General features: G+C 33.5%; 2 protein-coding genes across 3 annotated transcripts in view; both read left to right on the top strand.

Annotated features, from left to right (window-relative positions):
- Nucleotides 1-5,619, top strand: part of LOC147068326 (uncharacterized) — a 322,385-nt gene extending 316,766 nt beyond the window's left edge. Inside the window, exon 6 of one of the 2 annotated variants that reach the window (XM_085952712.1) lies at nucleotides 2,106-5,619. In XM_085952712.1, the coding sequence (XP_085808838.1) occupies nucleotides 2,106-2,297 (192 nt within the window). In that variant the 3' untranslated portion in view covers nucleotides 2,298-5,619. The remainder of the gene's footprint in view (nucleotides 1-2,105) is intronic. The other variant, XM_085952711.1, reaches the window with a different exon arrangement.
- Nucleotides 5,620-8,701: 3,082 nt separating this feature from the next.
- On the top strand, nucleotides 8,702-12,483 carry LOC147068325 (uncharacterized). Its single transcript, XM_085952447.1, has 2 exons — nucleotides 8,702-9,093; nucleotides 11,789-12,483. Exons 1-2 carry the CDS (start codon nucleotides 8,749-8,751, stop codon nucleotides 12,146-12,148), a joined length of 705 nt encoding a protein of 234 aa, XP_085808573.1. The 5' UTR covers nucleotides 8,702-8,748; the 3' UTR covers nucleotides 12,149-12,483.
- Nucleotides 12,484-13,160: the final 677 nt, after the last annotated feature.

Below are 13,160 nucleotides of genomic sequence, written 5' to 3'. Positions count from 1 at the left end.
ATAAAATCGATTAGACTTCAATGCCATGAGTTGTGCATTCCTGTATTTTACGGATCGTTTCGATATTACTAATCGACCACATAAAAAAACGATGTAAAAAGGGTATTTTTTCAGGAGGGTCCACCGTAAACGGGCTGTATTATTTGCATATGGCTTTGTTTTTATTATTTTGTGATATGATATATCGATACACTCAGTTTTCGCTGTTTTTATTTTTTGTTATACTAGGCTATATTGGTTTTAACTACAGGTAGACACAAAATTACTGCTAAATGTAATATTTAGGCCATCCGCTCACGCAGAAACTAAAATCTGACGAACTGGTTGGTGATGGAACTCATAAACTGGCCAGGGACTGATGCTTCTCACACGGTGCTACTGAAACCTAATAATCTCATAACCTCAAACTGTCAAACCCATTGTCTTTCCTACTCCATTCTAAGCTTTTTTTCGTAATATCTTTACGGGGATATTCTAGCAGCCTATAATTATACAGGCCGGAGCATTTCTCAACATCTGCCACATATTTTGAATTAAAAATCGGTTCGCCCATCTTTAACTTTTGACGTCTTGGCTTGTTATTTATTGTTTAGTTCAGTTCAGTGCTACCAATTTTGGTAAGAAAATATGATTTTTCATCGAATCTACTGATATTGGTACCAGTGGCGCACCCAGGATTTATTATTGGGGGGGGCCCAAGCAGGAGAATGTAAATTAGTCCCATAGGCTCTTTTTCTTCTTCACAGCCTAATTTCTCGTTTATCGGTCTTTTGTCTATTGCACTCGGTGTACCTACACCATGGTCCCCACATCCTGAAGCGGGCCCTCAGGCTATGATATTTTGGGCCCCCCCTACCTACCGCTAAGATTAAAGGCAGTGTGAAACACTACATTAACGTTTTTCAAATTGTGTTTTAGTTCAAATTAAGGGTACTTATACAGTGAATTATTGGCGATTTTTAATACATCTACTTTAATAATGGAGCTGTCGAGTATTGACACATAATAATCAAAAAATATATTGCACAATTATATAAGTAATTGAAAATGTTCATGGGCATGAAGTATAATAGCGCCGCAGGCGACTTTTTTTTACTATTAAAGCTAATTTATGATGTGTGTTTATCTCACTTATCTGGTCAACCCGACACGCCGGGCCCCCAGATTAGAGCCCTGTCAGCCCTCCCCAGTCATGACCTACACCACTCCGGAATTCTGGTGGACACCGAGAATTTTTTGACAGTTCCATTAGGGATTGGGTTTTAAAAAAACCTGACATTAGCGTTTCTAAATCAAAGAAATCTGAGAAATCCTGAAAAAAATCTAAGAAAATTTTCAAAAAAGGGTGCTGGAGAATTGTTACAAATCATTTTTTGCCGTGTTTTTATTTATGTAAGCCCAAAGGTAGGTATAGTTTATTGGCTTTCGATTTCAATGTTTAAAATCATTCAGATAATTTTCTTTTTTGGGGGGTGCCAGGGCCCCTTGCCCCCCCCCCCCCCTGGGTGCGCCACTGATTGGTACCACTGTTTTATGGGTGACTGAAAACTGAGAGACTGGGAAACTAGCATATCACGTCTCTTCTGCCGGCGCTCCATTGGCGAGCCAAAAGTCCGACGACAATAAATCGCCCGATTCATGTCATTATCAAACATGTTTAAAATTTAACGAGCCTGGTCTGTGTATTTAAAATTCCGCAGATCTGGGGTGCTCCACACGAAAAAAATGTTCAAAGACTGTAAATCGTCTGTGTGTGCTTTCGGTTTCAGTCGCGAACGTTTTGAAATTGAGAGATTCCAGTCTTGCCGTCAGCGAGACACATTAGCTAGATAGATAAGTACTGGAGTTTCAGTCTCGTCTTTTTCACACATTCACGTAGGTATCCTTTTGATGATGCTTATTGACCGATACTTCGATATTTCTTTCGATTGCGATTATTTTTTCAGAAGTAAATCATTCGCAAACCATCATTATTTTATACCGATAAACTTATACCTGTCTTTTGATACCGATACCGAGTATCGATCCTTTCTATATGACGACACTTGACGTGAGTCCCAGACGAATTATTAATGTGTTAATGAATCCATATTTTTACCTTTCAGAATATGAACAAAACAAACCACGCTATCATACAGTCACTGATTCGTAAGATCGGCTCACCTGAAGACGTTCCCAAGCCTTGCTGCGCGCCTTCGAAGTACGCCTCGCTCTCTGTTCTGTACCTGGACACAGAACACTCAATTGTACTCAGAAACTATAAAGACATGGTGGTCCTTGACTGTGCCTGTCAATAAACCAAAATTATTCAGTGTGCATGCATGTATATAAAAATATTGTAATGTATTTTTTCAAACATATTAACTTTTATTTAATTGGCTATTTTGTAATGTATCATTTTGTACAAGATAATAAGCAATTTGTGCCATTTAATTTTACATGATTACTATTATACGTACATGGAATAACAACTACTGTCATAATAAAAATAATATTACTGATTATTATATGATAATTATTATCACGTTCTATGAATATACATACAGAATAATTATGAATACCAAACCATAATCGCACTATTTCTATCAAGAATTTAGACAAGTATCAAACTTTTCTAAACGTGTCTATATTTAGTAAGTAGGTATAATATTTAAATCTCGAATAATTTGTAAAGAATCTGTTGATTGTTCAAGACTTCGTATTAGTTGGCAAAATAAATTATTTTATGCTATTTTGCAGTTTCTAAATAATTTAATTCAAATTAATAAGAATAGGTACATATTACATTTATAAATTAATATAACATGTACTATCTAGTATTCATGGTAATTGAAGTTTTTTTTTTCAAATGTTATACTTATGTATTGTAATTGAAAATTAATTGATCTGGCTACAAACTCATTCACAGAACAATATTATCGCAAACGTGTACCTCTACCTAAAATTACGATGGCTCGTTCTGAAGATATGTTTATAACCCAAATTAAGTAAATAAATATTATCAACTACCAAAAATTGTCAAAAAAAAAACGTTATAATCATGTTTAATTGATATGTTTGTTGGGAAGATCAATCCGAAAACTATAATGTATAATATTATGTATAGGTAACATATTATAATTTGCACTTACCTAACTCGAAATATCCCATATCTCGTTTATTATGTATGCATGTAGGTTTTATTTTTTACTGTTTTTTTTTTTTAATAAAACATGTTTATTATATATTATCTAGTTATTATAAACCTATATTTACTGTTTTTGAAGCACAGTAGAAAAAAATAATAAAACCATTATAAGGCGGTGTGCGATAATAAAAAAAATAATAATAGGTAGATAACCATATTATTATATTTACATAATATCGTCACCCCAATACTACAATTAAAACTAACTTCACTGTTTTTGAGATAGCTATTGAATATGATTCTACATTTCATTCTCTACATAATGATAAAACTAGGGAAGTCAGAAATTAATGGGAACTGTATTAATAATTTTGTTTTTGAAAATATTAAATAACTTTAAAACCATAAATGCATTAAATAAATAAAATAATATATCTACAATATTTTTTCATACAGTTGAATATTATGTAATTGTTCCTAATTAAACAAGCACAATTTTCCATTTTTCTTTTAAATAATAATTATTATAGCCTAGATTTATGTTAATCAAGTAAAGTTTAAATGTCATGTTCCCAACAATCGCCAAATCAGAGTTATCTACTTGTAGTAGAAATTGAGGTGACGATAATATATTTATTTCAGTTCGGAGTAAGTATTAGTTTTAATTATTATCTAATGGTTTTTAATCCAAATAATTTATATGAAGTATGTAAGTAACAAACTCAGCACAATGTTAATAAAATGTGTCAAAAATTTTAACGAAAATCACAAGTAATTTTTATGGTAAAAACAAAATGCTTTGTTATATATATATATGGCATTAATAAAAATGTATGATGTGAGGTAGTTTAGGTTTAAAATAGCATCTTTAGACTGAAGTAAAATATTCCAAAGAAGTTGTAGGTATTATCTTATATGACTACGATCATTTCTTTGATAATAAATATTAAATTTAGACTATAAAAATCAACAGCGAATACAATACAATAAATGTAACCAATAGAATGATTTTATAATTAAGGCGTTGGCGGCACAGGGGGAACAGGTAAAATTAAACTTTGTAATAAAAGTGACTTCGCTGCTCTTTTCAAATCACACACGACACAGACAGATTTATTATTGAGTTGTATTTTGTATAGTAAGACTATTTCTAACTGTACCTAATGTTGAGACAGGTATAACTTTGTTATTGATAGTTTCATTTATTATTTTGTGCTTCAATTCACCGAGGCCTAGAGGCGGATTGGTCTATTTATAGCTTTGATGTTTTTTTCTATACTTCCATTTCATTATTTAAACTTGAAAATAAAATAAAAGATTCATAGAAAAACCTTTCTAAAAAATCAACAAATATTATGAGGCGTCTATTTCCACATAATATGGTCAAAATCCAAAAAAAAACGAATACTATCTTATGTAGGTATCTTTAGAAACCACTTAATCAGTAACTGGACAATTACGACGAATTTAAATTTTCATGTTGTTGAGACAATGTCACGATAACTCCAAACGCTGATTTTTTATTTACAGCAGGATAGAAACGGGGTGAAGTTTTCTTGGATATAAACTCATTTATAAATCATAAAATAGCGCTTGAAATTCAAAATTTTACGAATCGGAATGGCGCTCTAGTCCATTTCGAACCCTTGTTTCATAAAACATATTGTTACTCCATTTTTAGCTGGTCATAAACGAAAAAACACCTTTTTTAAAATTGCTTATCAATTATTATCCAGTCCGTGGTAGCTTTTACCACGCTATTGGTACGAATTTGTCCCATTTATAACTGACATTCTCTAGAAAATTATTTTTAGTAATACCTACTCTATAATATAGAAACACCCCATCTGAGTCCAGCTCTGTATTTAACTCATCACAGATTAAATTTGTATAAGTAGTTTTTTTTATTTATCAATCCGCCCAAGTCTTCGTTATCAAATTTCTACTCTATCGTAGCTATACCCTACAATAAAAGCATACGTATTTAATGTCGATGTATTCAAATTTAATAAATTGCACGCAATATATTATTTATATTGAAAATGGGGAGACGAAATTAATTTTTAAGATACATAAACTTGTTACACTTGCAGTCTCGCCCCCTCAATTTATAACATACCTAGAGGTAGGTACCTATATCTTATATTATTATCCTAAATAATATTAATAATGTGATCATTAAATTTATGAACAAACCATAATGCACACTTATTCATTATATCAAATATTAGTGATTTACTTATACTGTCAATCTGCTCACAAGTTAGAAGAAAAGAGTAATAATAGAGTTAATAATATTATGTACCAATCTACTTAATATGATTTTCAAGTAATCTGTTCAATAAATAATTTTAAATATCTACTTAGTGCTACATAGTGCTGAAAATACATTTTATTTTTTAAAATAACAATATGTAGTATAATAAATTAGTAATAAGTATCTATCTAATAAATAAAGGTGTTTTAATATTTTAGAGTGAGAAAGATTGGTAGAATATCCTTTTACTGTTAAGGAAATCTAAATTTTGTATAACGTCATTATTTTTTTCAATCTCAGTTAATATTATTATCATTATTGAAAAAAAAAAACACTTGTAAATATTTACCTCGTAAGTTCACTATATTATTATCCTAAATGGATAAACAGTAACATCGTTAAAATAGTATTACATAATATGATTATTAAAACTAATATCAAAATTTGCATACTAAAATATTATATCGTCACTGTTCTGGCAGAAGACACTAATTCGAAAAAATTACATATTGAGTTAGTTATACCAAAATGTTCCTTATTTCAAACTTACCGTCTGGAAACCTTCTTAATAAATAAACAGTCTTTATTTTAAAGTCATCCTTTTTACGATTACATAATAAACTCACATGATAGACCATTTCAAACATTTTAACAACTTCAAAGTCAAATTACTCAAAACTAGTATTCTCCAGTTAGTGTGTTCTGCCAGAACAGAGACGATATTCAGTGGCGTTACCAGAAATTTTAAATTTTAGGGTGCAACCGAAAACAATAATTAATTTCTGAAAAATATCCGCTATAGAATACCTAAATTAACCCTTTTTTGCTGCCATATTATTTCAAAATAATTGAAGTTTAAGAGTCCAAAAAAGATAATGTATTTAGAGTAGGTACTTACATACCTACTTAGTTAGATTTGATGGGTGTTTTTTCCCTAATCGTTTTGATACATATTGATAACCAGTAGCGATAAAAAACACCGGCAGCATGTATTTAGCTGTATCAATAGTGGTTTATAAATTTAATAGTCAGTGTTGCTGTTAACGCCTCGGGTTTCCTTGTATCTAACCCCGTCACTGCTTATAACACGTTGAAAACATTAGACTCTGTAATTAGGCAAAAAATGTATAGGTACAGTCTAACAAACTTATCTAAAGAACGGTCAAAAATAGAACTACCAACTACCATATGGACGCCATTTTGAAAACGTCGTTTCGACTGTGTCTCCCCCATCCATTCTTAAGATAAGTTTGTAGGTCTGTAGGTACCTACTGCGCCTGGTGTTATGCTAACAATATTATTATAACGCATGTCAAATAATAAAATTGTACTTTCGGTCTGGATCTTAGTCGCCCCACGAAGAGATTTAGTAAGAGATTTTTGTTTTACGAGAAATGGATGTTAGCCACTTGCACAACTTATGAGATTCATGATATGTGTCAAAACACATTGAAAACAACATTTGGTTTTTCCAGACCGACACGTTACCGTTTGGCAATCGTTAATGTAATAAGTATAAAATTTATTATTTAACTGGACTTAAGGGGAGTTGCACCCATAATTTGCAGATTCTGGTAACGGCATTGTTAATGTTTTATATTTTGTGTTATGATTATCAATATAATGATACATATCGCTTAAAAGAATTCGTTGAATAATCATTGTCAAAAATCAATAGGTTATTAATTTATGAGAGAGTGAAAAGTAATAAATTCATGATGTGAGCAGTTTTATCTTATGTACCCCACTCAAAACATTGACTACCTACCTACTTTATAATAATATGATGCCAATAAAATATTTAAAATAAAACTTACTTATCTTTGTCTTATTCATTGAAAACTATCATTTCCCTGAGCCCTACCTGCCATTTAAATTTGAATAATTATTGGTGCAAGTCCGTTTACTGGAAGGCAGGCGAAAACAGCGGCAATTTTCATAGCCGATTTCGCCAAAATTCATGAATTTAAGAATGATAACCTAACCCAGGGGTGGCAACCTATGGCATGCGTGCCACTGGTGGCACGCGAGATGATTTTGCATGGCATGCATTTGATGAGAAAAAAAATACCTATAATAATAATAAATGACAGGTCGCATTGTATAAAAAATAGCAGGCAAATACTCTTCAAGAATAAGCATTACGTTTAATGCAAATATATAATTGCATTGGTCGGTCCTTTATACGTCACATATAATATTATCACACTGACCTCATCAGGCGGCGGAGGATGCCGCGCCGCGCACCTCTAATTTTGATCGATTTACGATGCTTGAGATCACTATAGCAAGAGAATGCCTCATCTGATCGAAGCAATTATCGTGTCAATTTGTACGACAAGAACCAAACTAATTAATACATTAACAAACAATTTCATTTTTACCCACAAAAACTTGGTGAAGCTAGTAGTAGTAATTCTGGCAGAGAGTTTTAAAATTGGTGGACCGACATGTATGACGTAATTGAAAAAAGTGATAAAGCTATAAATATGTGTGCGATCCGTGAGTGGTATCTAGAACATCATCGTTTTTTTAATAGAATTAAAAAAACTATTTTACTCATAGAAAACTGCTAGGCACGTCAGACAGTTGAAAAATAATATTTGGGAAATTTTGGCACGCGTACATAAAATGGTTCGCTAACCCTGACCTAACCTAATAAATAATCCAATATATCGGCTGTTTTAAAAATTTTTTTGCCGCAGGTTTCCACTAAACTAAATAGACAAGAACCGAATTATTATAATTATTATTAATTTCCGTAGTCAATTGCATCATCAATTAATGAAGTATCTACCAATATCGGGCATTTTAAAATCGTTGTTTGAAATAAGTACCTAATGAATTAATAATATAACGTTTTTTATTAAAAATAATTGCAGTCAAATTTAAGAAGTCTAGAAATATATTAATAATATGTAAAACTGTTACGATGGTTAAATACAACATTCATAGCGTCATTGCACCTCGTCTAGTATCTACACTCTCGCCGAGGCCACCCGAGGGGGTCCGAGAGGCCCCGAGTTTGAGAGTGTATTGTAAAACTGTTACGATGGTTAAATACAACATTCATAGCGTCATTGCACCTCGTCTAGTATCTACACTCTCGCCGAGGCCACCCGAGGGGGTCCGAGAGGCCCCGAGTTTGAGAGTGTATTGTATTGTGTACTCGCGCTTGCCTTGCCCCGTTCCTCGCCTAACTGTTCCCCGCACCGTGGCATAGCTCGGCAGTGTTTTGTGACCAAAGTATGCCAGGCGAGGCGGCGCGAGGGGAGAGACCACAACTACACTCTCGAACACGTACACCACTTAACACCAGTCTGTGTTTGGAACTGAAAGTGTAACCACGCAATATCGCTAAAAGATGAGTGAGTGGACGAATGATTTTACCATTAAATTCTTGGAAGAATACCAGAGCGAACCTATTTTGTGGGACCCAAAACATAAATTTTACAAGGATAGAAAGAGAGTCGGCGATACTTGGCTTTGCATAAGCGAGGCACTGCAAACTCCGGTAGTCGATTTGAAGAAGAAAAAAGAATCGCTGATGGCTACGTTTAGAAGTCACTTACGTAGAAAGAAAGCATCATTGAACTCTGGGATCAGTTTCGACGAGATTTACAAACCGGTATGGTTTGCCTATGAATTCATGGAAGATTTTCTTAGTTCCGTCTACGAATGCAACACAACTTCCAACACACAAAATATGGTAAGCCAATGAAATAAACTGTTATACTTACTTTAAACAATTTTTTTTTCAAACACCGTGTAGGTATCTCAACTTAAATACCTAGGTATCTACCCGCTATTGTTACACAAATATTAAATTATCCACAACGAGGATATTCGAACGTTTGCTATACCTCAGCTGAGGCATGGTCTAAAAAGATCGTAACTATGCGACGCGCGGATTGTGCTAATGCCGCGTGCCGAAAGGAACATAATTTGTCTTAAGAATTCAACATGCGTCCATTTAGTGTTATGTTCATTGTTATATTAGTAATAGGTAATAATAATATATTCATTGCATTTTTTGTTTTTCGAGTACTGGCATAACGTTTTTTAGTCATCTTTACACGATATAAGAATATATTATTCTTACGGCGCCATCACAAAAAAAATTGACGTGCTCCCACATCGAATGCCGTTCGGCGATTGGCGACGAATGCGAAATTTCGTCCCACTTATTTTTGCAAATTATTTGCCGTTTCACTTATATAATATGCTCGCAAGTGATAAAATATGACATGTCGCATTCAGTCACTTAATTATCCCGGGAAGGTAACTGTCAGATGTGATATTTTTTAACACGACTGCCCATGGTTCATGCGAGATGTCGTTGAGTAGCAGGACTATTCTAAATAGTTAACACAGTAGGTAACATGTTTCCGTTATTTATATTGCTCTAAAATCACACGGATATCACTCGGAGCAATTCCATAAACAAGGAGGGAATCTACAATATTTTGTCAGTACCTACAGTTAACACATCTTACTTGATTCAAAATGCATCCCATTAGAATCTATATTAGATAAAAAAAAAACTCTAATTGGATATTCTAATGGGATGTGTTTGGAATCAAGTTATAAGTACGTGTTAACTGTGTTACTCAACAAGATTTGACAGCTCGTGGTTAACGCGGTCATAGGTGGCCATGTTAAAATATATCACGCCTGACAGTTGTTAGACAACTACCCGGGACAATAAACTGCCTGAATACGACATTATAATATGTATCACTTTTTTATTGATTTTAGTACCTTATATGTTAGAATAGCCCTCCCTGCTGAGTTAGGCCATCCGCTCATGAAGAAACTAAAATCTGACGAACTGGTTGGTGATGGAACTTATAAACTGGTCAGTGACCGATGCTTCGCACACGGCGCTACTAAAACCTAATAATCTCATAACCTCAAACTGTCAAGCCCATTGTCTTTCCTACTTCATTCTAAGCCTTTTCCGTAATATCTTTACGAGAATATTCTGGCAGCCTAGGTATAATAAAAGTATACAGGCAGGAGCATTTCTCAACATCTGCCACATATTTTAAATTAAAAATCGGTTCGCTTATCTTTAATTGTTGACGTCTTGGCTTGTAGTTTCTTGTTCAGTCCAGTTCAGTGCTACCACTTTTGGTAAGAGAATATGATTTTTCACCGAATCTACTGATATTGGTACCACTGTTTTATGGGTGACTGGAAACCAGTGTTGCCAAGTCAAAATTTGAAATTTCAGTAGAACGTGTAAAAAAAATTCAGTAGATTCAACAAAATATCAGTAGATTTCTGTTTTAGGAAAAATATTTCGCCGCGGGCCGCAGGTTCCCGATTTTTCGTAGTCGGCTCGTTTTTTTTTGGAAAAATATTTCGCCGCGGGCCGCAGGTTCCCAATTTTTCATGGTCGGCTCGTTTTTTTTTAAGAGAAATATTTCACCGCGGGCCGATGGTGGGAATTTTGTTCAATGAAGAAATATCAGTAGATTTCATAAAATATCAGTAGATTCAGTATATTGCCAGAAATTTCAGTAGACATGGCAACACTGCTGGAAACTGAAAGACTGGGAGACTAGCATATCGCTTCTCTTCGGTTTCGGTCGCGAACGTTTTGAAACTGAGTCTTGCCGTCAGCGAGCCGCCATTGAAATTCATTAGCTAGAATAGCTAGATACTGGAGTTTCAGTCTCGTCTTTTTTGAGTATTCACGTGAGCGGATGGCTTTATGCGGGGTGGTTGGCGTGGAATTTTTTGTAAAGGCACCCTGCGCAGCGAGCATAATAATTGGACATGCGAGCCAAACTATTTAAAACCGTTCCGTCAATCGGAACGGAAAAACGGACTTTTGGCTCGCCAATAGTGTTCCTGCATGAAATCTATTGTCTACCTCTTGTCTCCAGGAACATGGTTGATTATCAATATCAATAATGTTGTAGGTTCCAGGCGAGGTATAAATTAATTCAAAAGTTTCACCCGTTGTAATTTATGGTATGTATCTTGATAATCTTTGGTTGTTTGTGGGGTTTGGTGTTAAATTAGTAATAAGGCAAAAATGCCGTCATCCAGAAAATCACAAGGAACATTATTTATTTTATGCTTGAGCTTGGAAAAGGACGAGCCATTGGTAACTAACGTTGTTTGAGCAAATTTTGTACCATAATTCACTATTATTGAACACGCCTCCATAGCTAGTTCTCCTTTAACTTTCAATATCAGCATAAATACAACAATAATTTGAAGATAATAGACTAACACTAAAGATCTTTTTGTGGTTGTAATAATAATTTTATTATATAAATATTTTCCACTGATCGCACCGACACCATGTGGCTTATTGTTGTACTTGATCTATGGCTAACCATTCTGACGTGATTAACAATATATAATCAATGCTGTATTACTATTTTCAGATTAAGCCTGAAAAAAATAACTCAGAAGACAAACGGAAAACTTCACCAGTTAGCGACGAAGAGGGGGTTATTGGAGAACCACTAATTGAACCAGTAAATCCTATACAATCATCCACACGGAAAAAAATTCGTCAACGCGAAAATCCTTCGGAGTTTCAAGAGGCAGGAAGAAAAATGAGTGACGCATTTAATACGATAAACAATGTTTTGAACAAAAGAAACGTAGAGGAGGATGAGTGCGACCTATATGCCAAAATTTTAGCAAAAAAACTGAGAAAGCTACCAGAAGACGAAAGACAGATCTTCATGTATGATATTGACGGGTTGTTCATCAACAAATTGCGTCGTAATCTTTCATAATCCACATGTAGGTACCAAATATTCTTAACCAAAATAATATCCACGTATATTATTTTGAATTGTCATTCCACTCTATCGAGTTACTTATTACTCGCCTACGATCCCTATCTTCTCGTTCTTCACAACATTATCCTGAGCCTTCGTTTCCAGCAATAGGTAGAGGTAACGAACAAAATTCTTCGCTTTAAAATAAATGTTTTTTTACGATCAGAACAAACTATGCTTATCTAACTTTACTATTATGTGACTATTCAAGGAAATGCGAAAACGCGTAAACTATAGAATGATAATTTTTTACACGTTTAATGTATACCTACCTTAGTAAAAATATAGAAGTGTTTGAAATACGTGTTTTTTTTTTAAATTAATTTTAAAAACATTTTGTTTATTTTTACTTGTCTTCATTCTACAAGACTTCGCACTTCGTAGATTCAAGTAAGTATGTAAGTATGTTTTATTCTAATTATCCTGTTTTTCAATAAAATAATTCGGCTTGCCTTTCCACTTAATTATACCATTTGAATATTTACCAAGTCAGCTCTCGAAATGTTAATGTAACAGTAAATATTAAGTCTGTATCTATTGTCTAAGAGTCTACTACTTATTATTTTCCATGGTCTATGGTCATTCAAAATGGAGTAGATACCTACCAATGTTGTTTCTGTTTGAATAAATCAATTGGTAGAACGTTTAATAAAAAGTAAATGCATTATTCTGCAGTAAAATAATGGAAACTCAAGGAATATTAAAGCAATGTTTCGGATGATTAATACTATATAATGATAATATACACAATACTTAGATACATCCTTGAGAATTTTATAGCTATTATAACCTCGTGTACACGTGGGCATTTTCGCCAAAGTTTGTACATTGCATTTTTGGCATGTCCCATGACTTTGATTGATTTTTTCATAGTTATTATATTATAGAATATTAGAAAGTTATGTATTTTTAACATGCAAATTTATTAATTTACTTTATTCGATCAGTTAAATACAACTGTCTGACC

Source organism: Rhyacophila brunnea, unplaced genomic scaffold, assembly GCF_057557595.1.
Source record: "Rhyacophila brunnea isolate RB1 unplaced genomic scaffold, BYU_Rbru_1.0 scaffold_3, whole genome shotgun sequence".
NCBI lineage: Eukaryota > Metazoa > Arthropoda > Insecta > Trichoptera > Rhyacophilidae > Rhyacophila > Rhyacophila brunnea.
Note: the sequence above shows the minus strand (reverse complement) of the source record. Positions and strands in the feature narration are given on the sequence as shown.